This window comes from Ursus americanus, chromosome 24 (genome assembly GCF_024610735.1).
Source record: "Ursus americanus isolate L20-20 chromosome 24, mUrsAme1.1.p, whole genome shotgun sequence".
In the NCBI taxonomy this organism is placed as follows: domain Eukaryota; kingdom Metazoa; phylum Chordata; class Mammalia; order Carnivora; family Ursidae; genus Ursus; species Ursus americanus.
In genome coordinates this window covers 27954415-27980509 of record NC_142150.1, presented here as the reverse complement: position 1 = coordinate 27980509, position 26095 = coordinate 27954415, and the positions used below count along the sequence as shown (strand labels likewise).

Genomic DNA, 26095 nt, shown 5'->3' with positions numbered 1-26095 from the left:
TGTAAATATATGACAATGTTTTGCTGGTATTTCCAATTCACGACTACAGACGTTTACTTAACATCATCATTCTCACACTTTTACGTCCTTCGCCCATGCCCAAGCTCTAGTTCTCAACATCAACAACAAAACTACTCATTTATTTTGCATTGCATACACTTACACTCTCAGGACAATATCAGTGTTATTAACAACAGTATTACTGAAAACGAATAAGGTTTTGTTTTGTGTTTAGGGTAAATCCCATCAGGGAGGTAGTCAAATAACTGTCTTTTAAAGTCACTTGGAATAGTTCCTCTTGATGTGGTTACACTCACTAACTGAATACGTAGTTGGACTCACTTAACTTCAACTAGGAACTGCCTTATTAAAATTTGTCTTTTAATTATATAAAATATTTGTTTTCAAAGTCAAATAGAAAAGACAATGTAGATTCAAGGAAATCTAGCTTCATGCCTGGTCTTTCCCATCCAATTTCTTTCTTTCCCCTATGGAAAACCACTTAAAAGTCTTTTTAAAAGCTACTCTTCCATTTTAAAATATCTGTTTTTTTCTACATACATCCCCCACCTTGCCATTGTTTAAAAAGCAAAATTTTGTAATCAGAGAGAAGATTTTTTCCACTTTTCCTTTTTTTCACTGGCTATCTCCTGGAGATTATTTCATAGAAGTTTACAGAAATTGTCTTCATTCTTTTTGACAGCTGTAAAAGACTCCATTGTGTGGATGTTCACACCCAATAAACACCCACTGAGGACTTTTTTATTTAATCAGTCTCCTGTTGGGCATCTGGGTTGTTTCCAGGCTATTTCAAATGAGGCTATAATCAACAGCCTTATTCACAGGTATTTTTGTATTAATTTTTTGTCCAGTGTATTTTTAAAAAGGATTCCTGAAAGCTGGCTACATGGGTAAATGAATGTATAATTTTGCTAGATATAGTCAATTTTCTCTCCATAAAGGTTATTCCTTTTTGCCTTTCCACCAGCAATGTATGTATGTCAGTGCCAATTTCTCCACAGCCTCAATGAGTCTATCAAACTTCTGGATTTCTGCCAATGTCACTGGCAAGAAATATCTCACTGTAGTTTTGATTTGTTCTTTTTCTAGCTTTTTGAGATAAAAACATAGATAACTGATTTTCGGTCCTTTTAAAAAAATATATAGCCATTTAAGGGCTATAAACTTCCATCAAACACTGCTTTAGCTGCATCCTACAAGTTTTGACATGCTTTATCTTTATTATCATTCATTTCAAAATATTTTCTAATTTTGCTTGGGCTTTCATCACTGACCCATGGGTTACATATAGAGGTGTATTCCTTAATGTCACCAAAATTGCTGAGGATTTTCCATCTGTTCTTTTGCTTCTGATCTTCATTTTTTTAATTTAATTCCACTATGGTCAGATAATACACTCTATAAATTATTTCAATATTTAAAATTTTAATTTATGACTCAGCTTACGATCAACATGGTAAATGGTCCACGTGCATTTTTAAAAAATCTATTTTAAGTGGGCTCCATCCTAACGTGGGGCTTGAACTCATAACCCAAGATCAAGAGTTGCATGCTCTACCGACTAAGCCATATGCTTTTTTAAAAATGAGAATTATGGCAGAGTTTAATGCAACGTTATATAAATATGTTAGGTCAAATTTGTTTTTTAGCAAGATGGTCTATATTTTTACTTTTCTTTGTCTGCTTAGTTCTACCACCTACTGGGAGAGGCTGATGTCTATTATGATTGTAGATTCATCTGTTTCTCTGTTTAGATCTGCCAATGTTTAAGGCTTGTCTTATATAATTTGAAATTATCTTACTGGTTACACATAGATTTACAATTTTCTATATTCCTGGTGGGCTGACCACTCTATTATTATGAATTGTCTTTTTCTGTAGTAATGCTTCTTCCCTCAAATTTCACATTGTCTGATGTTAGTATAGTTAAACCAGCTTTCTTTTGATTAGTGTTTGTATATCTTTTTTCCATCTGTTTAATTCCAACCATTTAATATCTTATATTAAAGTGTGTTACTTGTGAACAGCACATAATTGGGTTCAGTATTTTAACCCAGTGTGATAATGTTGGTACTCTAATTGGAATACTTAGTCCTTTTGTATTTACTGTCATTACTGACATACTGTGCTTATCTCTATCACTTTACTATTTATATATCATTTTACCCATTCTTATATTTTACATATAACCTGTATTTCTATTTTATATTCCTTTTGTCTTCCTTTCTTGCTTCTTTATTGAATTAATCAAATGTTTTTTATTATTCCATTTTCCCTTAACTATACATTCTTTAACTGTTCTTTTAATGATTAGCCTAGAAACTACAATATGCATCTTTAAATTATTCCAGACTAAAAATACAAATTATTACTTTAATTTTACTACTTCCCTGATAATGCTAAAACCTAACACCCTGCCCATGTGTATTCATGGGAAAATTAATCTCATGTTAATCTTTTAGCTGTGTTCCCCTGGAAACCTAATAAAGGTTGAATGTCAGCCATGTTACCAGCCAACACAGTTATGGTAAAGATGACCTGACTACACTGCAGGGGACTGAGAGGACTGTGACCGTTCCCAAGTGTGACATTTCTTGTTGGAACTCTTGGACTCCAGGTCCATCGGACTCTTGTAAAATTTATTGGTTTCTATATGGAACTTGCGAGTTCTAAACCAGGGTTGTCCCCACACTCAACTCATGTGGTCTTGATCCCTCATCCCTGAACCGTCACTTGGGGGAAAGGGCAGATAACTGTCCCTGGGACCGTTGCCAGACTGCTATGGGAACTCTTGGAAAAACACATGAAAAGCTGCGCGGCTGGCTTACTGGGTTTCCTATTCTATCCTTCTGAGTGAAGGCAAGGTCACAAGTGCCCAACTGAGTTGTGCTAGTACAAAACATTTATTGAGCTGGCTCTTAATCCACTGGCAGTGGATACTGCAGAGTGGTAGCAGCAGCGGAATGGACTTTCATTTCCTTGGTTCAATGTGGCCAAGGCACTGTGACATAAAAGAATGGCCGGGGAGATGCAGATGAAACTGCAGTCTCTGTGGGGGGCCAACTTTCTCCGAGTCTGATGGCAAAAGTGAGACATTGTACGACAGAGGATCAATCTTTCGGTTGTGGGACTAGAGGAAAGCTGGAGACAAACTTATGCCGAGAGAAACTGCCCACTCCTCCCCTCCCCAACTGTCCATGAAATGGAACTGACCAGAAGCTCAGCTGTAAGTGGGCTGGCTGGTGAGAATGACATTGCCTTTGGGTAGTTGATGCATTTGGCTTAAACTAGGTACTGATGCCCGGCAGGGGGCAGGGAAGAGACTTGAGCTTGACTCCCTGTTTGTGACTGGGGCTGGACTAGACAAGAAGGTGGAGCAGCTGGGTTGGCTCTGACCAAAACTGGGTGGGCCAGAGATCTACTCAGCATGGCGTGGTGCCCACGAGCCCCTAGCTGGGAGAGTGGTGGACGGAAGTGGGAGACCTACTCTGTACCAGCGCCCAGGTCAAAAAGGGCTAGGTGGCAAGTTGGCACACAAACTGGCTGCACTGGCAATGGCCGCAGTGTGGTGCACGTCGGGGGCAGCAGGTTTCTGAGCAGCGCATGTGGGAGTGGCATCAGTGGCAACCTGGGCAGCGTCCCGAAGGCCTAACCTCACATGGGGAATGACCAATGTCATCTGCAGACACTTAGTGATAATTAATGGCAATGCAAACCAAAAACTCCTTGGGCTTTTGAAGAAACAACAAAGGATAATGACTATCTTAAAAGTCGGAAGCAAAGAGGATATGGACATCCTTGTTGTTCTGCGAGTGATAAACGAGAAAGGAGTGCTTTATTTGTCATCACTGTCATTTTCTAAGGCAGTGGTTTCAAAATGATCTTCATACCAGCAGTATCACCCAGCAGCTTACTACAAATGTCCATTCTCAAGCCCAACCCTAGTCCTACTAACTCAGGAAGCCCAGCAATCTGTTGAGTCTAATAAGCCCACCAGGTGATTCTGGTGGACCCTAAAGTCTGAGAGTTGTTGTATTAAAGTTAGTAACTCAAGGTCATGGAGGTTGGTCTGTGAGCCCACAATGGAAATGGTTACTAGATTAACCTCCTAGCTCTATTTTCCTGAAAACGTAATGAAGGGGGGATGTTCTCTTACCAGGCAAGATAGCTTATAGTAAAAATGACCTCAGCTGGTAAATTGTATCTGGCTGAGGAGAACTGGAAATAAACTACAAATGCCTCGTGGAAAGCCAGTTCTGAGCTTCTGAGTGCCATGGTTCTTGTAAGTAGCTATGCCCTTTCTAGGACTCAAGGGGCTATCACAAAGATACTCATTTTTATATGGAACTTGGGACATCTAAGCCAGGATAGTTCCCACAATATATCATTTGACTTGTTCCCTGGCACTTGAACTGTGACTTGGCAGCAAAGGGTGGCAGGCAGAGAACAGTCCCTGGACTAAGGACTCACTCTGGACATACACACCTGATGCTGTTGTACCTTCCTATCAGAAGATACTACTGTTACTACTTTGTATGGTTATACTCATTTATATTTACTCTCATATTTACCCTTTCTGTTGCTCTCTGCTCTTTCCTGTTTCCATCTGGGATAGTTTTCTTTCTGCCCGAAGAAATTCCTTTAGTTATTTTTTACAGCAAATCTGTTGGTAACATCTTTCGGCTTCTGGTGGTCTAAAATCTTTATTTAACCTTCATTTTTAAAAATAGGTATAATTTACATAGAAATGCTCAGATCTTAAGTAAAACATTCACTTTTGACTACTAATGATGTGGAAAATTTCCAACTCTAGAAAGTCCTTTCAAGCTGCTTCCTAGTCAACCCTTTCCCCCACAAAGCAACCAGTGATCTGATTTCTAACACCGTAGGTGAGTTTTTGCCTGTTCCAGAATTTCATATAGTTGGGAATCATACACTATGCACTTTTTTGTGTCCAACTTCTTTTATTAGCATAGTATTTTTGAGACTCATCAATATGGATATTGGATCTTTCTTGCTGAATCCATTAGTATAATTAGTATCCATTGTGTAAATACACCATTGTTCATCCATTCTTCTATTGACTGGCACCTCACTGTTTTTGGCTATTATGAATAAATCTGCTGTGAATATTTTTTAATAAGTGGACATGTATTTTCATGCCTCTTTGATAAATATCTAGCAGTAAAATCCCTAGGTCGTATATGCTTAATTTTTTAACAGACTACTAAACTTTTCCAAAATGTCTGTACTGTTATACTCTCGCTGGCAACACAGGAAAGTTCTGGTTGCTCTGTAGCATCTCCAACATTTGCCATTACCGATCTTTTCCAGTTTAGCTCTTCTAACGCCAGTAATGCTTCCTGCTTCAAAGTCTATTTTTCCTGATGAGAGTGTTGCTATATCACCTTTTTAAAAAATTGTTTGCATGGTATATTATTTTCCATCTTCATACTTTCAACACTTCTGTACCTGATATTTAAGGCGTTTCTCTCATAAGCAGCATGTAGCTGGATTTAAAAAACCCATTCTATACTAGATGCTTAAATTATATAATCTTTTTTACTTAGCCACTGATATGCTTGGGATCTACACTTCCTACTTTTCCACTTGTGTTTTATTTTTATGTGCCTTTTCCTGTCCTGACTTTTAGATTAATCAAATGTTTTATATTATTCCATTTTCCTTCTATTAAATTACATTTTAAAACCGTTGTTGGTAGTTAGCCTAGAGCTTAAAACTGTATTCTTACTTTTCACAGTCCCATGCAAATTATTACTTCTAGTACTTGGCTGATACCAATTAAGCCTTAGAACTTTTAAACTTCACTTACTTCTCTCCTGTCATCTGTTCCTGTTACCGTGAATTTTAGTGATACGTGAAAAGTATGGTGCCTCAGGATCCCGCAGGTATGATTTTGTACAGCTACTGTTCATTTCCATTTGTCTTTCCGGCGCTCTTCATTCCCTCTTGCATGCCAGTATTTCTATCTGGGATATACTTTCCTGAGAACTTTAATTATTATTTCAGTGCAGGCCCACTGGTGCCAGATTCTCTGAATTTTCGTTTCTTTGAACTGATCTTTATTTCACCTTAATATTTGAAGGACATGTTTGCTGGTATAAAATTCTAGGCTTGCAGTTTTTTTCTTTCAGCTTGAAAGATGTTGTTACACTGGCCTTTGGTTTCTATCATCTCTGTTGAGATGCTGTCAGTCTCGCTGCTCCTCTGGAGGGACCTGGGGTGTGCTGAAGATGGGCCATGCATTCCTTGTCACTACTAGCAGACGGAGGATGTTTGCCCTTGGGTCTGGAGCAGGCGCTAGCACTCGCTTGGACACAGTGGTGCCATTGCAGTTCTCTTGAGGCCTGCATGCTTCTGCTTCCTCCCTTGTGGAGCCCCGAGCCGTCATGGAGAAAGGTCCAGCTACCCTTCCCGAGAGACTACCGAGACAGAGATTCCCAACTGTGCCCCAGCTATTCCAGCCACTCCAGCCGAGGTACCAGACATGTGAGTGAAACCTTCTCTGGTGGCCAGTCCCAGATGAATCTTTACATGTCTGCAGTGGCACGAATGACCCCAAGTGAGATCAGAAGAAATGCCCAGCTGAGTCCAGCTCAGACTGCACAATCTTGAGAAAATAACGGTTTTGTTTGAAGCCAGTGAATTCTGGGGTGGTTTCTGAGGCAGAAATGGATAACTGAAATAGTGTTTGGTATCCAGAATGGAGTGCTGCCATAACAGAAAGTTAGAACCTGTGGTGTTAGTGCTAGGACTGGGTTGAATACAACTGCTGGGCAGCAGGGAGACTATTAACGGAGGCTGGGCAAGCACGGAGGAAATCGCTGTTGGAGGCTGGAGAAGGGGCATGCTTATCTATTGGCAAAACAATGGTGAGCCTGTATCTTGGAATACAGCAAAAATACCTAACCAAGTTGTGGATCTGGCTAGGAGGACTTCTAAGAAGAACGCTGAAAGTGACAAAGGGTTTTTGAAAAATCCTCTATAGTAGGGTATTAAAAGAGAGAGAACTTAAAGAAGAAACTGTGCAGTTTTCAAGCAGAATTTAGAAAAAATGCTTTCAAGCTGAAACTTGCAGGGTTAGAAAATCAAACTTTTTCAACTGCTAGCTTCTCGAATCAGCATGAGGTTTTAAAGTAAAAAAATCAAATCAAATCAAATCAAATCAATTAATCAATCAATCTAGAAAGTTACCAGTAAAACTATGACCTCAGGGTCAAGCTCAAATCAGAAGCATGGCAGTAGGACCCTTTGTTACTCCCACCTCAGAAGGATGTAGATGTAAGCCTCATAAGGCTATCTCAGACAAAAAGCGTCTAAAAATCTTAAGGGTATTTACATCCTGGGCTCATATTCAAGGTAGACAGGGGCCTTCTTGAAGAGATTTAGGGTGTGGGTTCTGTCTGGAGTAACTTAAAATTTGCAGGTCTACACAATTTTTTAAAGGGGTTGTCCCAGTTTGGACTACAGGGGAGAGAGAGGTGGGAAGCAAGATGAGTGAGCTCATCAACTGCAACACAGGCCTTTCTTACAGAAAAGGAAAGACTACTCAGAGAGAAGGGTCAAGAGCAGAGGAACAGATTAGGGAACCAAGGCCAGGAAACCAAAATGGGGCATAATCAAGGAATATTCCTTATAATGCAATTCATCAGGGGACCTGGTGACATACAGCCAGATGGGGTTCAGAATCGACAGGGAACAGTGATTGCTATGTCTTTCCCATTTCCTCTCTTTAAAACTGCCATGACTTGGGGCGCCTGGGTGGCACAGCAGTTAAGCGTCTGCCTTCGGCTCAGGGCGTGATCCCGGCGTTATGGGATCGAGCCCCACATCAGGCTCTTCTGCTATGAGCCTGCTTCTTCCTCTCCCACTCCCCCTGCTTGTGTTCTCTGCTGGCTGTCTCTATTTCTGTCAAATAAATAAATAAAATCTTAAAAAAAAAAAAATAAAACTGCCATGACTTCCCTATTCCTGCCATACTGTCATGTCGTGCTGGAAGCTGAGTCGATTCTCTCAATCACTAGGTTATAGTACCCGCTTTAACATTATATATTAATAGGAGAGATACTTAACCATAAAGTAATTAATTTTAGTTTTACAAAATGCCCTCTTTACATAAATCACCACAGAAACAGATGAATAGTTTTAGAAACTGTTATGTGTTCTCTAGGCTCTATGAAAATGCAGTTTTGCTGGTATTTTGTTTCATCATTTCGAGAGAAGAAGATATTTAAAGTTGTGTTGCCCATCCACAATGTGAAATGCCAACTACTCTTCATCACCAGAACAACACCTGACTTATGTCATATACTAGATTCCACGGTTGCCAGGACCTCTACCTCCACGTACCCACACTGGAGTAAAGAAGACAAAACTGATGAGGTAAGTTTCAACACAGAAAGTAAGCAAAGCAGCCAAAAAGAGTACTAACCGAGTGATGGAGAAAGCAATGGAAAAGTGATGAAAACTTTCAGTGATGGGTTATTTCACGTCCTCCCGTTAGCTACTAAGCACTGCGTAACTGATGGGAGAGGTTAGAGCCACTTAGTGGAAAATAATCTGGGAAAGTTAGGAGGTGGACGGACGGTAGTTTCTAGCTTTCCTACAGGGTGACTTACCTTTTCCAAAACTTTGGCAATTCGCGTGCCAATTTGTTCGAGCGACTGCTGTGGATATTGGTCTTTGCCAAGATTTTGCAGTACCTGGTACAGGGAAAGATGGCAGGTGAGCGCAACGAAAGGAGCAGGATCTAGGTGCCGCTGCTGACGCTGAGTTGGACACTAGAGCCCAAAAGCAAATGGCTGCTCTGGGGGTACGTGCTGTGTCCTGCTGGTCGGGCACTTTGTGGAAGACGTGTGGAAGCCTTTACAGCATCCCTTCATGCCCTCCCACTTAACAAAAACTACAGACATGTAAAACACATTCATTACAGCAACATTAGAAAACAGAGTAAATAAAGAAAATTAAAACACTCTGTAATCCTGTCACCAGATGTAACCAGTGTTAGTATCTATATACTGATCTTTCAGGTATTTTTCTGAAATAATATGTGTATACACATATTACTTCTCTCACAGAATACGGGATTACACTGCATACTGTCACATATTTTCACATAATATGAAGATTTCTTTATGCCAATAAATGTATTTCTACTACATTTTTCTTGAGGGCTCCACTGTATCTTATTTCTGTACAATACTTATTTAACAAATCCTCTATTCTTGGACACTTGTGGTATGTTTCTCCAATTGTTCTTCTGGGTATACTGTTTGCTAGGTATATGCCGGGTCTGCTCACATTCCTTGCCTTCTTAAGAATGCCAACAGGAGAATAAGCTGCCCTAAATAATTCTTACAAGAGCCTCGATGGCCAGCAGGATGCTACCTACCTTGAGGAGTGTATCAGAATTAAAATTTCCTGGCCATTAAAAGAAAAGCATAAACTCAATCTCAGGGCCTGAAAGAAATTAGGCCTGGCCTAAAGCCACTAGATGACAGCCAGCTGAAAAAGGGCAAAAAAATATGGCCTGGCCACCGGGCTTTCTGCTATCGGCTGCGTCATCACTGCGGGGATGAAAACTACGGACAGGCTTGACTAAAGCTGAGCACTCACCTCTGTTAACTGACTCTCACCCGTGTAGTGCAGGCTGGCCCGGTTGGAGACCCCGTGCAAGTGGTCCAGGGTGTGCATGCTCGTGGGGAGATTGCCGTTGCAAAGAGGCTCCATCGCTGGCTGCTGTATGGGAGTGGCAAAGTCTATGTGTTCTGTGATGCTGGAAAAGGGAGATTCCCATGTTAGCCATGGAAAATCTGAGAGGGTGGGGAGCAAGAGTATTAATAATCAGCGGATCGCTAACTTCAGCACGTTAATAGGACCGTGTGGAGCCACAGACTCACAGACTAGAGACCTCAGAAGTGATCTAGTCTGATCTCCCATCTTACAGGTGCAAAGATCCAGTGCCTGCCAATAACTGTCTGTTGAATGTATGAGCAGAGAGCATACCCCAGGTCAAAGGAGCAGCGCTAGAATCTGAGTCCTGAACTCTGTGATTTCCCGGTCTGCTCAAGCTGCCTCCTTTCTATGCACCATGGTGTCTGGTTTGGTCACTGCCATTGGCCACTTTTTCTCACTGGGGAAGTTTTGAACCTGACGAGTTTTATTCTAGGATTTCTTTTTTCAAGGAAAAAACTTCTTTTTCAGTGATAAATACCTGCAAATGGTTCCTATCTTTTATTTTCCCTTTATGCACAGAAGCCCACCCCACAGAAAAAGTGACCTAAAGTTCAGACAGTAAATTTTAAACAGATGTAGCTGTTCAATGTATCTATGCATAAGATGTAACTCCCTTTCATAGTCCCAAAGTGGTCATTTTTCTGCTATATGCAGGCTAAATGTTATACACTATCATATATGCTGATATGGCAAACTGGCACGGCCAAATTTTATTTCTAGCTGTTTAAAGCTTTCATATGTTAGGCAAACATTCATTCATTCTTTATTCAGAGCCTCCTACATGTCCACACCAGAGCTATAATAATTAACAAGACATATCGAATCCCTGCTGTTAAGGTGCTCGTGGTCTTGTGAGTGCCTGGGTTATTACAGATGTCATAAAAGATGAAAACAAGGTGCAGTGTCAGTACACTATGGGGAGGTATGTATTTCCCCTCTGCAGATGGAGGAAGGAGGTGGTTAGTGAAGGATTCCCTGAGGAAGTAAGATTTAAGTCAAGACCAGAAGGATGAGTGTGAATGAACCAGGTAGGAAGAAGGTGGTGAGAACATCACCGCACACAAAGGGACACCACGTGTGAAGGCCCCAACAGAAGGAAGGGTGGTGAGGATGGAAAGACATGTAGCAGCAGATCACAAAGGGCTTTGTGGACCATGACAAAGAGCAGTAAGAAGTTATTAGAGCATTGTAAGAATTATTTGACTTGTATTTGAGGAAGGAGTCTGAGTACCATAGGGAGAAGGGACAGAACAGAGTCAAGAGTGAATAAAGCACAAAGCCCAGCTAGGAGGCTACTGAGTGAATCAAAGTGGAGATGATGGAGATCTGGTTTAAGGGAGCAGCAACAGAGATGGAGAAAAGCTGATGGCTTTGAAAAAGACTCAGAGGGTGCAAGTGGTAAGAATGGATAACAGACCGGATCTTAGGGTTAAGGGAAAGGGATCATTAAGGACAACTCCCGGGTTTCTGGCCTAAGCACTGACAGAGCTATCTACTAAGAATAAGAAACAGAAAACACACAGAACAATGATTTTTTGGAAGAAGAGTAGACAAGAAAATTATGAGTTTGGTTTTCCTGAGCTTGAGGGGTCTCAGACGTATCGAAGCGGAGAGGCCAGGTAGATAACCGGACAGATGGGTTGAGGAACTTGAAGAAAAATCTGACCCGGAGATTCAAATTTGAGAGCTGTCAATATATTGGTGGTGACAGAAGTTCTTGGAGTACATCAGTCTGACTAGGAGTGATTCTAAGATAAGAAGGCTAAGAGGTCAAACCTGGGGAACTCTAACACTTAAAGGGTAGAAAATGAGCCAGCAAAAGAGAATGAGTATCCAAGGAGGAAAAAGCAGTTATCGGAGGGGCAACCTTGCTCAGCTTGTGTCTTGGTAGGTGTTTGTAAATCTGCATATGCTCTGGCTCCCTTTTTAAGTACACAATGTCAGAAACCACAGGTTTTCCTATTAAGAGGGATCTAGTCTTCAACTCAAACTAAGTTTGTTACACACTTCCGGAGAGCTTATCAAGTGTGGGGGATGGCACTAAGGAGGGAGGGCACATTCACTGTTTCAATACAATGGGCTGTGTCCACCTGTGGCCTGCAGTCAGCAATGGTCATCCTTGGAACCACCAAGCCTAAAAAGGACGACTCCTCTAATAGCTGCTGACAAAGAAGGGCATCCCTGAACTCAATGGAGGCCCAAGGGGTTCACTGGTACACGAATACCACGAAGGAGGGAGGGGTTTAAGATACTCACTCAATGTTTTTTGAAGAAACTGCAAGCCAGGTACTCACGATGGCAGTCAGCTCTACCCAGCGGAGTTTGAGGCACTCATCTGGGCTGGGCCACCCCAGACTCTGGTAGTCACGCTTTTTTCCTAGAAGGAAAATATGTCATCAATGGACACAACTGCAAAGGAACAGAACGCACAGTGTCTTAGGTGCTGGTGATTACTTCACCCAGGCTGGTGTGTTTGGAGGTGCCAGTCGTTCTTCTAGTCTTTAGGATTTTTACCATCTACAGAATTAAAATCTTGTCATTCACAGCAAAGGGAGTAAGATTATCTGAGTAAAGTCTTGGGCTCAAAGACAGATGATGAAGTAAAAATAAATTGAGTTCTTTGTTGGATTTAAGACTGATCAACGTAAGATAAGAGCTAAGATATTCTTCAATGTTAACATCTTACCAAATTTCATTTTTACCACTCTACATTTTGATTTTGTAAAGACAAGTGCAACTTAGGAGGAGCACATATGGCTAAAGCAAGGCTTCTCGGCCCGGCAGTGCTGACAGCGTGGGCTGGATGCAGCTCTGTTGTGGGAGCTGTCCTGTGTACTGGAGGATCTTTAGTGGTATCCCCGGCTTCTAACCTATAGAAGCAGCAGCACCCTCCCCCAATGTGACAACCAAAACGTGCCCTGGGAAGACAAAATCACTCCTGGTAGAGAACCGCTGTGGTACAGAAAAGCAGCAGATGGGGAATAAAGGTGATAATGAAAGGTTATCATTCATTTCCAGAGCACTTACTGTGTGTTCAGGTCCTGTGCTAAGTGCATTACAACCACAGCCTCATTTCTCAGCTGGGGAAATGGAGGCACAGAGAGATCAAGTGACTTGCCCAAGGTCACCTGGCTAGTAGAAGGCAGAGCTTGGATCCAGATCCAGGTCAGTCTGAGTGTAACATGTATGCTTCCGATCACCATGCTATTTAAAGCTATACTGGGCTTTTAAAGCCCTGTTAGTTGACACCCTTCGCAGGTACTACTTTTTGTGTGGAGGCCCTTCACTTAGATTGAGTCCCCCAGAAAAAAACAGAACTAAGTCTTGTCTGGGAAGGGTCTTCTGGAGGTCTTACAATATAATGAATGGACAGGTAGGAGAACTTTGGTTCTGTGTAACTTTTTTTATAATGTAGGAATTTACCAATAACATAAAACTGTTTGAAGTAAAGCAGGGCCTTAGATTTAAATAAAATAGAAAAGAATAATTTGGAAGAGTTTCAAATGAACCCTGCTTAAATGAATAACTGAAAGAATTAAATCATGAGTTTCATAATAAAGCTTATTTTTCTATTAAGAAATTCACTTGAAAAACATTTATTGAACATCTATCATAAGGGCCTGGGAATGGTGTTAAGACACTAGGGATACAGGGGCGCCTGGGTGGCTCAGTCGTTAAGCGTCTGCCTTTGGCCCAGGGCGTGATCCCAGGGTCCTAAGATCGAGCCCCACATCGGGCTCCCTGCTCCACTGGGAGCCTGCTTCTTCCTCTCCCACTCCCCCTGCTTGTGTTCCCTCTCGCTGGCGTTTCTCTCTCTGTCAAATAAATAAATAAAATCTTAAAAAAAAAAAAAAAAGACACTAGGGATACAGAGGGGAACAATAAAGAAGGGGTCTGCCCTTGAGGTCACAGTCCAGTGAGGATGGTAAACATAAATCCTGGGATACAACAGGATGAGTGCCAGAGTGAAGGTATAGGACAACTGCAGGGAGGAGAGAGCAACTAATTCTGCCTGAAGGTACCAAAAGTGAAGGCACGTGGCATATGAAGCTTAAGGATGAGTGATATTTTAGCACTGCTGAGGTGGCAGGAGGGCATTCCAGGCAGAGGAAACAGCACGTGCAAAGGCAAGGGGTAAAATAAGAGCATGGTTTGTTCAGAAAAATAACAGCATGAAGGACAGAGACAGGCTGGATGCCTGTATACCACACAAGGAAGTCTGGACTTCATGCTATAGGCCATGGAGAGCCTCTGAACCCACATCTCCCCATCTTGTTCACAGGAATGTCCTAAGAGATTCTGTTAAATGCTTTGCTGAAATCTAGTTACATTGTATTTACGGCACTTCCCTGGTCTTTCAGTCTGGTAGCCCTCCCCAAAAAAGGAAATGAAATTAATTTTGCATTATTAGTTTTACTAGTTCTTAGTAAATCTACAGTGGTCCCTACTGATCTCCACTCTTCCCCATGGGCTCATCAACTATCTGTCTTAGAATTTGCTTCAGAGGGGTGCCTGCGTGGCTCAGTCGTTAAGTGTCTGCCTTCGCCTCAGGTCATGATCCCAGCGTTCTGGGATCGAGCCCCACATCGGGCTCCCTGCTTGGCTGGAAGCCTGCTTCTCCCTCTCCCACTCCCCTTGCTTGTGTTCCCTCTCTCGCTGCCTCTCTCTCTGTCAAACAAATAAATAAAATCTTAAAAAAAAACTTAAAAAAAAAAAAAAAAGAATTTGCTTTGGAACTTTGTCAGGGTTTACCATGAAGCTTATCTCTTGGTAGTGAAGAGAATCAAGATTTATCTGAAAACCAGGATACTGAACCTCTCTGGCCACCTGTCATCTCTTCCAAGCCTTAGAACTTTTCATGCTAATGACAGCAAGTAGTTCCCTGATGTCATCTGCAAGTACATTCAATGCCCTACGTGGGCCCACCCACTTGAATCCATTTAAAACCACTTAAGTGCTTTCCTAGCATCTCAACCATACCAAGCTTTAATTTTCACTTTTACAAGAAATTCTTAGTTTTTTTTTTTTTTTAAGATTTTATTTATTTATTCGACAGAGACAGAGACAGCCAGCGAGAGAGGGAACACAAGCAGGGGGAGTGGGAGAGGAAGAAGCAGGCTCATAGCAGAGGAGCCTGATGTGGGGCTCGATCCCATAACACCGGGATCATGCCCTGAGCCGAAGGCAGACGCTTAACCGCTGTGCCACCCAGGCGCCCCAGAAATTCTTAGTTTTTTGTTTGTAAAAGTAATATAGGCTTATTATAAAATATTTAGAAAATGGAAAAGCATGTAGAAGAAAACAAGAAATTACCCATATCCCTATCAGCACCCAGAGATGACCACTTACATTTTGGTATATTCTCTTCTATACTTGTTTCTATGTACTTGTTTATTTTAGTTTCTTTCATCAAATCTAAGAGGTCATAAACTGTAACATGTACATTATTTTATATGGTGTAAGAAAGGAAAACACTGCCAATTATTATGTAAAATATCAGTTTAAAATATATCTCAATTGCAGAGATAAAGAAATGTGAACAAGTATAGTCATAATACAGTACATTTACTATTTTACAAAAATTGAAGTATTCTCTCTATCTGCTATTTCGTATCTGCTTTTGTTCACTTATTAAATTACAAGCGTCTTGGCAGCACAGTACATAGCATGGACATTCTGTAATTTATTTAGGCAATTATCAACAGTTAGGTGGTATACAATTTTTTATTATGATAAGCAACCCTGTGATCAATCTTTGCACTCTGTCTTTGGCACCTGTAAGATGATTTACCTAGGGTAAATTATTGGAAGTAAAATTGTTGGTATATTTTTAAATTTTCTGATATATATCATCAAACGATCCCAAAATTCATCTCAGTAACTCTGTGTATTGCAAATTTAAGACAGTTTGATAAGCAAAAATGGCATGTCGCTGTTTGTGTTTGCATATCTTTGATTGCTAGTGAACCTGAACGTTTTGTCGCAAGTTCAGTGGCCAATTTTATGTGTATATCTGGCGAACTGCCTCTGTACTGCACATATCTTACTGAAATGCTGTGTTTTTCATATTGCTTTGTAGGTGTTATTTTATTTTTTTTAAAGAGTTTATTTATTTGAGAGAGAGCAGAAGCAGGGAGAGGGAGGGGCTGCGGGGGAGGGAGAAGCAGACTCCCCACTGATCGGGGAGCCCAAGGTGGGGCTCAGTCCCAGGACCCCAAGATCATGACCTGAGCCAAAGTCAGGTGCTCAACTGACTAAGCCACTCAGGTGCCCTGTAGGTGTTCTTTAAATGGTACTGATATTCTGTGTTTATCACATATTCTGTAAAAATATAAATATTCTGCAAAAATACTTTGTTTCAGTCCTTTGCCTTTCTACTTGATGGTGTTTTCTGGTGCCAGAATTATTTTTTTCTTTTTCTCTCTGCCTTAGAAAGTCCTTTTCCATCCGAAAAGTATATAAATATTCATGTAAATTTTTTACTTTTATGATTTCATTACATTTATTATTTAATGGAATTTTCATTTCCATAAGGATGTTTTACATTTTGAACACCCTTTTCCTTGCTACAGAAGCAGACCTAGTAAAGGAAGTGTTGCTTTCTTTCTGTAACCTGTTAAACACATGATGTCACCCTTGAACAGTAAAGCTACAGCATGCTATCAACTCCAGCCATGACAAAATGTCCTTTTTGGTGCTCTTTGTATTTTTCAAGTAACAGTGCACTCTGGGATTTAGCCAAACTGACCCCATTCTTTATATTTTATGATGTGCCCCCTGCTTTCAGCTTTGGTAAGTACATCAAATTAAATAAGACATGTTTTCATGAAGTTACCTTGAATTTTTGAAGTCTAAGATAGTGAAAATATCCTTAAAAAAAAAAAGATTTAAAAAAAATTTGATCACGAAACGATCAAGTCAACTGGGCCCATGGCAATGGCCCTGAACCTGGAGTCCCAAGATGCACTCAGGACAACTATGAATCCTAAAAGTACCTGACAAATTCTGATGTACATGCATTTTTCCTGGGCATAGTTCTGAAGCATATATCCAATACCAAAAGAGATATCTGACACATAAATATAAAATGTTAATATTTATTGAGTCCTATGTAGCCACTTCATTTTACGTGTGTAGTGCTTTTACAAGCACTTTACATGTATAATTCCTATAGTCCTCACAACCACCCTATAAGCTAGATGTGATCATTTTAAACTAGACTGTCAAGAATCAATAGGATATTTAAGCTCAAGATGAAAAGAAGATAGGCGTGATGGGCAATGGGAAAAAAGTCACGTCAAAACAAAATCTGTATACCAATAACTGCTTCCCCGTTCGCTTAGCCCCACTACCTTCTCATCTGCTCTCCTTCAAGTCACAAACACATCCTTAGTGAGAAATGAGACAGTGGGATCTGAAAAAAGAAACAGGCATATCAAACATTCAAGTTTACCTTGTGGCCCAGGAGATGCCACCTTTGGGCCAGTGATCTCCAGGTTCGCTTGGTAACGATGTACATTTTCTGCTTGATTCTGTTCTACCTTTTTCCCAGGAGTTTTCTTATGATCTCCTTTGGGTTTCTTTACACGTTTGACCTGAAATGTGATCTGGAAAATGGAGACGTGTTGGGGACAAATTAGACCAATTATCAAATCTGAAAGGCAGCGGATATTGGTGGCTTTAAAGAGTAACCAATCCTAGGGGCGCCTGGGTGGCTCAGCTAGTTAAGCGTTGGACAGGAGCACAGGGTTGTGAGATTGAGCTCTGCATCAGGCTTCACGCTGAGCAAGGAACCTGCTTAAGATTCTCTCCCTCTGGGGCGCCTGGGTGGCACAGCGGTTAAGTGTCTGCCTTCGGCTCAGGGCGTGATCCCGGCGATCTGGGATCGAGCCCCACATCAGGCTCTTCTGCTATGAGCCTGCTTCTTCCTCTCCCACTCCCCCTGCTTGTGTTCCCTCTCTCGCTGACTGTCTCTATCTCTGTCGAATAAATAAAATCTTTAAAAAAAAAAATTTTCTCTCCCTCTGCCCCTTTCCACGCCAACGCCAACCCCACCCCACCGCACCCAACTCTTGCGATTTCTAAAAAAAAAAAAAAAAAAAAAAAAAAGAGTAACCAGTCCTGTGCCAGATAGAGCTGATTCTCTCCTTCCGTTTAATTCTTACAGATCTAAATGAAAAATGTTTGGTGAAATAAACAAAATAACCTAGCCTTGAAGGGTGTATAGACGAAATTGAAAATGAAGATGTCTGAACTGGGCAGCTGCAGGCTTCCGCCTCTGCCTCCTGGAAGAGCTATCAATACAGAAGTAAAGGGACATACTTCCTGCAGTACAACGACCACGCGAAGGCTGACTGGAGGGTGGAGTAAAGTGGTGCTACGTCCCCAAGAGAAACACCACACTTTGCAAGCTAGGAAGCCCCCACCCTCACGAAGATCTGGGCTCCAGTTTGGTATGAACTGAGTTGGCAAACTCTCACCCATTCTGTGGCTTCATCATCTTCACTTCTGCAGTCTCCGTAGCAAGAGCTTCTGGCCACTCCATCCTGGGGACCCTTCTTCAGCACCCGTATCCCCTGCAGGTCCAGACGCCGCCCCTTCATCTCCAGGGCTCCCCCAAAGCCTTCCAGGGGCCATGCCTGTTGAAATTCGTCCACCAAAGCCAGTATCTCTTCAGACATTTTTGTTTCATCTGAATTCTCCATCTCATCAGAACCATTGCTCTCCTCAACCACTGTACCTGAAATTCGAGGGCCCGGATGTCATTAAAAATTACCTAATACTCACTCCAGTATTTGAATGACTCCAACCTTGCTGTCTGAGCAGCTTTGGCTCTGCTTGGAGGAAATTCTATAGCCCACCCATAAAAATGCCATTCATCATCGTCAAAATGCACAATAAAACATCCTCTTTGCTATGCAGCTTTGTCAAAAGCTTGGATGAGGACAACAGTAGCAGCGAGGGGTGGGTAGGCACTGATTATAACACTAGTGAGCAAGGGGATGGCTATTTTATGGACGTATTTTTTTTTAAATAAAAAAAAAGACCCACTTGCTTTAGATATAAGACATAGATGACAAAGATTAAGTTTATTATGATGTTATTTATTGAATATGTGGGATTCTTGAAGCTTTATTCAAACAGCATATGACATTTCATAGCCGCATGTCCAGGCCATACAGTCTAACTGCCTTACCTGAATGATGATTTGTTTAATGGGGAATTATCCTAATTCTACATTCAGGCTCCTATTTTCACTAATGGCTGGTATAAGAAATAGTAATGGAGCAGTGTAATGTTTTCCTAAAATGGTTATCGAGACATTATTTGTTACGTTGCTCAAGTTTCTCATGTAAAGACTTCCATGGATGTTTCCCAGTGCAACAGCCTAGAAAAATTCTTTCTCTTGAGAAGTCACTGTTTCCATTGTTATACATTAATGGTTACGCAACCCTACAGGTTCCCCTCTATACCTAGATAACTAGAACATTTAGGGCAAAAATTTGTCTGTGTTTCTTAATAGAATGCTTTCCTTTCTTTAAAAAAAAAAAAAAGACTTTATTACTTAACTTTTGCTCTTTTGAATTAATGGCTGAATCTTATACTGTGTGTTCCAGGAAAGTTCTCTTCAATCCTCTCTGGAAGTAGACAGGGTACAAAAACAAATAAAATGGAATGCCTCCTTTTGTAATATGCATCTACTGGACAACCTGAGAGCTCGGGGTTGATTGCTCTGAAAATGCCAGTCTACATTATCCTAGTTAAGTTATCCCAATAACCTTCAGTTGGTAATTCCGGCTTGTTCAGAGATTTAGAACATGGTATTAATAAGGCCAAGGTCAGGAATCTCATTTCTGTATTGACCAGACCTATAACCATAGTGAGTAACCCACCTTAGAAATGCATAGTACTAGTCTCTAAGGAGGCGTGGGGTGAGAAAGGTGGCTGACCTCCAAGGCTTAAAGCAACATAAGCTTTGAGCCCTCCTCACAGAACTTCTGCAGTGTCACTCTTGGCTCTGGTGGTATCTCTATCTTCCATCCCATTTTCTATTCCAGAAAGTGGGAAGGTCTGTTGTCAGGCTGGGAGTACCATTAGAGATCTATTCTTCTTTCTTGAAAAAGCTGTAAGTCTCCTCCACTTGTTAACAAGTGACTTTGAAATGTACTCTTTCCTTTCAAGTGAGTTTCTTTTAGGTTTTTTGAACCAATCTGCTGGTTTTTCTTGCTTATTATTATCGTTGTTATTAATGAAGTTCTGATAAGCAAAAAGTAAAATAGGGGTCTGCAAAGGCATCTTCTTTAGGATATTTAGATTAAAATGGTTGGATATTGCCTAAATCATGTGGCAAATAGTATAAATGTAGGGTTGACAAAGAATTCTAATTTTCAGTTTCTATCTTGTTTACTACTATATCTTGAATGTCCAACATCGTACCTGACACTTCAGAGGAACGGTTGTAGAATGAATTAATGGAACTCGGGAATAATTTGGTTTGTGAGGTTCTTAAGGATCTGCTGTTCCTACCTTTGCTTTGTCCTGCTGGCGATTCAAGACTTTATAAACTCTAAGATTTACCTTGTCATGTGTTAAAGACAGGCATCATGTCTTTTACTTAGTGTCTGGCATACTATATGATTTGCAAATTTCTCAGTAGCTACCTCAGGAAAACACCTGGACAGGGTTGCTATACGGACCCCAAAAAGCAACTTAATTAGAAGAACTGCCTGCCATCTGACTTGTAACAACAGAGTTCTAAGTATTCCTCAGGTTATTTTAGCCTCCTCTCCTTCCTTCTCCTATGGCCACCATGGGATTCCCTGCACCTAGCCCTGAGACAGGAAAGGGTTTTTGATAGATTTGGCTGCAGTCAAGAGTATGGGCTTAAAGAAAAGTGGCTTTTGGCCAAAGGTAGACTGCAGGTAAGCAATTCCCCAGTGTATAGTTACAGCTGCATATGGATGCGGGGTTTGGAGGCCTTATTTCCATTCAGGAACTACTACTATTTAGAAAGCATTCTAAATAAATAAAGTTGTTCAGTTGCAAAGAGTTCTGCAAGCCCAGTTCCAAAGGTTAATGCTCCCCTATGCCCAGACCATATGGTAACATATATATCATTATTGAAAAGTTCTTAGAGAAAGGGCCTTTCATTGACGGAAACTGGTATTCCAATCAAGAGAGACTAATAAACCAATCTTTATTTATTTAGAACCTACTATGTGCCTATCTCTATGCTATGAGCCATATAGGTGGGAACAAAAGGAATCTGACTCTGATGAATTAAATACAGTTCAACAACATGGGGGTGAGGGGTGCTGACCCCCAGAGAGTTGAAAATCCACATGTAGCTTTTGTTTCTCCAAAAACTTAGTTACTAATAGCCCACTGTTGACCGGAAGCCTTACTGATAACATAAACAGTCGATTAACACATATTTTGTATGTCATAGGTATTATATAATGTATTCTTACAATAAAGGAAGCTAAAAAATGTTATTAAGAACATAATAAGGAAGAGAAGAAAAAGCACTATATGGTATTTATCCAAAAAAATCTGCATCTAAGTGGATGTGTGCACTTCAAACCTGTATTGTACAATCAACTGTACCTTCAACTGTACAATCAAGCTGGAGACACAAAACTATATACATTAAAAAATCGGAGAACAATTACATTTAAATACTTCTTTTCTAAAGGAAAAGCATAATAGAAGGTGCTCACAACATGCTCCCAAGAGAAATACTGAGGCAGGATTTAGACAGGCAGGGGTCAGGGAGGGCACTCCCGAGAGGCAGGAGCTTGAATGTATATACTCTCACACTCACATGCACACACACTGATGTTGGCATAAGGAAGGCAATACATGGAGGCACCACTAATTTCACATGAACTAGAACAAAGAATGTATATAGATGATATCAGCAAACAAGATACTTAGGGAAGGTGGGTGACACAAGGATGTCTGGGAAAGTCAGGAGGCAGACTCATTGTAAAGGGAGCCTCCTGTTTGCTAAGCAGAAGAATAACAAGATGGGAGACACAACGTGGCACATGAAGGCCAGAGCGGTAAATCAGCTGGCATACTCAAGGGTGGAGAAGGAAGACAGAGGACAGAGACCAGTTAGAAAGGTGTTTCAATAATCTCTACATAAAGTTATTTAAAGAGAAGCTGGCTTAGGGTGAGGATTGTAAAAGGGGAATTTTAAAAAGGGACAAGAAAGAGCTACGTGAAGAAATTTCAGTGGAGAAAGATAGAATTTGGTGGTTAAATGGATATAATAACAAACCACAGGGTAAATTCAAAGATAATTTCAAGATTTCAAAGCCTAATGTGAAACAGGGACCTTTTTACTCATGTGAAGTTTTAGAATCTGTGAAAATGAAAACAATGCTATGTACAAAGACTATGGAATTAGGAGAGGGCCAAAGGACACATCATGCTGGGATTTCAGACACTTACTCATTAATTCATTTAAGTATTTGTTGCATGTGTCCAAAAATGTGCTGAGGGCTCGTAATAGAACCACCCATGGAGCTTATGGTCCAGGTTAGAATGGACGGAGGCACATATCTCCCGGCATTATTTAATTCTGGAAATAGAGAATTCAGGTTTGGAGAGAGGTCTGGACTATAGCAGGATCACAGAAGGCTTTAAATTATACTTGAAACAAGAAGAAAAAGTAAAATATTAGGATTGCTGCTTGTGGGACCAATGGGGTAATGTAAACTAAAAATAGAGAAACAGATCCGTATCTCTTATTATTTACTTTATCCTCTTTATCATGTGCCATTTTCACAATGGAAAAAGGAGAATAAATATTATGAAGTGAAGAGATTGTGAGCACCCACAGTGAGGCTTAGATGAGCTTGTGTGTCTCCACTTGGATGAATCCTATCTCAGGGTACCAGGAAAACTTATAGTTGAGTTTGAGCCATGTCAGGTAATGACTTATATATAATTTACTAGGAGAATTTACTAGGAGAAGACTAGAGTGTTGAGAGATGGAGAGAAGTATATGTTGTCCTCAAAAAGCAAAAAAAAAAAAAAAAAAAAGAAAAGAAAAGAAAAGGAGAAGAAGAAGGGGAGGAGGAAAGAGAAGAAAAAGAAGTCCAGCATAATCTTGAAATGTTCCAGACACCCCTGGAGATTCATTGGTAAGTCTGGGCACTGTAGTGTAAGAGATTTTCAAAGCAGGGGCGCCTGGGTGGCTCAGTCAGTTACGTGTCTGCCTTTGGCTTAGGTCATGATCCCAGGGTCCTGGGATCAAGCCCCACATCAGGTTCCCTGCTGAGCAGGGAGCCTGTTTCCCCCTCTCCCTCTGCCGGCTGCTCTCCCTGCTTGTACTCTGTCAAATAAATAAAATCTTTATTAAAAAAAAAAAGATTTTCAAAGCAGAGCACATTGATAGAAACGTGACTTGGTGAAAATGCCCAAAACCATATTGACTGAAGAAACATAGTACACACAAAAAAATCAGGCTTGAAAAATATTTTGCTAGAAAGATTTTTTTTTCTTCTTTTTCTTTTTTAAACATTTCCTTTCTTTATTTTTTGACAGAGAGACCGAGAGAGAGAGTGTGTGTGGGGAGGGGCAGAAGGAGAGAGAGAGTTCCAAGTGGATTCCATCCTGCGCGCAGTGCCCGATGTGGGGCTCAATCTCAAGACCCTGAGATTGGGGCCCTGAGATCACGACCTGAGTAGAAAGATTTTTTTTTTTTTTTTAACTCTAGAAAGATTACTTTGAGATTGGTGAAGGTCCTAAGAGCCCTAACTGGAGCTGTTCAAGGAAATAAGGACATTTAGCTGAAGGAAGCAAAAACATGGGGGGCAGGGTAGGTAGGAAAAGAGTCACCCTCAAATGTGATATTAATGAGACAAGACAGACTTTGTTAGCTTCAGAGGGCAGGACCGGAGATGAAAAGTCACATTTTAGCTCAATATTAGGAAAGACTTTTGAACAGTCAGAAAATGGAATGGGCTACCAAGGGAGACTGAGCTCCCTGCGCCTGGAGCAGAAGCCGAAGCCACACAATGACTTGTTGAGGATGCTCCTGAGACGGAGTGGGACACCAGAAGATGAGCAAAAGAAAGTGACGGCACTGGGTAAGAAACAGTATTAATAATCTTGGAAAAGAGGTTTGTATCGAGAAGAGTTTCAGGAAGCAGAGAATGAAATGGAAGTTGAGTTCTACATTCAAAACAAAGCAGACTGACAGGAAACAGAAAGATCACACATTCGAAGATATGACCAGCAAAAAAAAAGTCCTTCCTTCAAAATTTGACTCAAAACATCTCCAGAAAGTCTTACATGATTAATACCAACAGGCCTGAGTACTAGAATGTGGTTTCTGAGGGCAAGCAGGGTACCTTCTACCTCTGAGAATGATACCACAGAGAAATACATACCTCTGTCTCAGAAAATAAAAGAACATACTGTGGAATTAAGACAAATTTGGTTTCAAACAAAGATTCCACCACCATAAGACCTTCAGCAATTCTGCCTTGACTTCTAGTATTTTCTTTAAAAGGCAGTGATCTGGTTTTGAAGTCGCAGTATAAAGCTGCTGTAGACTTCCTTAAGATTTCATGCATGAACAATGGAATAATATTTAAAGCCAGTAATCGCAAAGCACAAAAGGCTTAAATGAAATCACTCAGACTAAGGTAGGTAAGGAAATTCACTTCTGAGAAAAAAACAACAAATCATCAATTTTCATTTGCACCAATCGTGTTTTAGCTGGGTCAGTATAGCAAGGGAAAACTGGGGATTTCAAGAAGATAACCCAGAAAAGCAAAGAGATAATCTTTCCTCTAACAACTCTTGTGCAAATGTCAGGGTTCCCTCTAATTGAACAGATGTTTATTGAGCAGATACTATGTGTATGTACTTGTGAGGACTTTGGCTCACAAGCAGCCTCTAAGTCTGGAAGCAGAGTCACGCCTATGTGTGCAGAAGTGAACATTCACTGAGTTCCCAACTGTGTACCGGGCTCTAAAAGAAATGTTTCATTTAAATACTGATCACTTGAGGCATTTTTTTTTTTTTAATTAATGAGCTAAGGGAAGCTCAGAAAGATTAACTAACTTGCCCAAGATTTAACAACTAGTTGGTGTTGGTGCAAGGACATGGTAGCAGGATCCCTGACTACAAAGCCTCTGCTCTTCCTTCCACATCTAAGGTTTACCGAGAAGGAATTTTGTACTAGACGATGAGGTATTAAAGCAGTGGTTTTTCAAATGTTAATCAGTGACACAATTTGTACCAATCCTTAGCAAAATGAGAAACAAAAAGGATATGTATATAAAATTATAATAGACACACACACACACACACACACACACACACACGTACGTCCAGATACAAATTTTTGGAGTAAGGTTGTCGACTGTCCATTTTTTAAAAAGACTTGACCTTTATTCTGAGATTGTACTTTTTGACATTAAAATTTTCTTTGCTTTTATAAAATACTGGTAACAGCAGATGCTAGTTTTCTTTAAAAATGACCTTACAGAAAATACATTTTGTCATACTGTAAAACAAACAAACAAACAACAACAACAAAACCTGTATGTTCTTTGTGCAGAATGTTTTGTGCAGATGAGTTTTAGTTATGCTACCTACTGACGATCTTGGGCAAGGGACCCAACTTCTCTGAGTCTCAATTTTCCTCCAAACATAGAATTTTCAAAAATTCTTTAATGCCTATATTTGGCTTTTATTATAACACACTATTTGCATTAAAGAAATGGAGTTTTCCTCATTCTGATAACCACGCTACAGGAAGCCTGCTGGTATAAACATACTAACATACCATTGAGTGTAGTCCCTGTGGACTTGTTGTATCTAGAGAAAAGAAGGTGCTCCCAGAATTTAGACATATGGCAAAGAAAAGTTAGTACCTGAGAGTGAAACTAGTAGAGTCATCATTATACTATGGATTTAATTAGCAATCTGTAAAGGAATCCACCCTAAGAGACAGTCTTCATGATGCTGAAGGGACCCGGAAAAGACCCTGTCTCAGCCAAGGCAACCATACTGCCATTCCAGTACAGGGATGGAATGGAACTCCATGGGGAACATGGGACCAAAGAAACTTAGTCACTAGCTTATAATCTATCTCAAACAGTGATATACTATTTGGAAAATGAGACAAACAGCAAGATTCTGGTTGTTTTTTATTCTGAACTGTCTGAGGAAAACAGACTCTAATTTGGTAGTCATGAGTCCTCTGGTGATTAGGGAGCTGTTACTATATTAGAATAGGAACAGTTTGTATAAATTGAATAAAATACCCCTTAACATTGCTCGGTTTCATTTG

General features: G+C 40.6%; 1 protein-coding gene across 2 annotated transcripts in view; it reads right to left on the bottom strand.

Annotated features, from left to right (window-relative positions):
* Window positions 1–26095, bottom strand: part of TTC17 (tetratricopeptide repeat domain 17) — a 113546-nt gene that overhangs the window by 12471 nt on the left and 74980 nt on the right. For both annotated transcript variants that reach the window (XM_045808782.2, XM_045808783.2), the window contains 5 exons: window positions 18258–18517; window positions 17231–17384; window positions 12034–12154; window positions 9658–9817; window positions 8661–8744 (listed from right to left, as the gene is read on the bottom strand). In XM_045808782.2, coding sequence (XP_045664738.1) covers window positions 8661–8744; window positions 9658–9817; window positions 12034–12154; window positions 17231–17384; window positions 18258–18517 — 779 coding nt within the window. The remainder of the gene's footprint in view (window positions 1–8660; window positions 8745–9657; window positions 9818–12033; window positions 12155–17230; window positions 17385–18257; window positions 18518–26095) is intronic.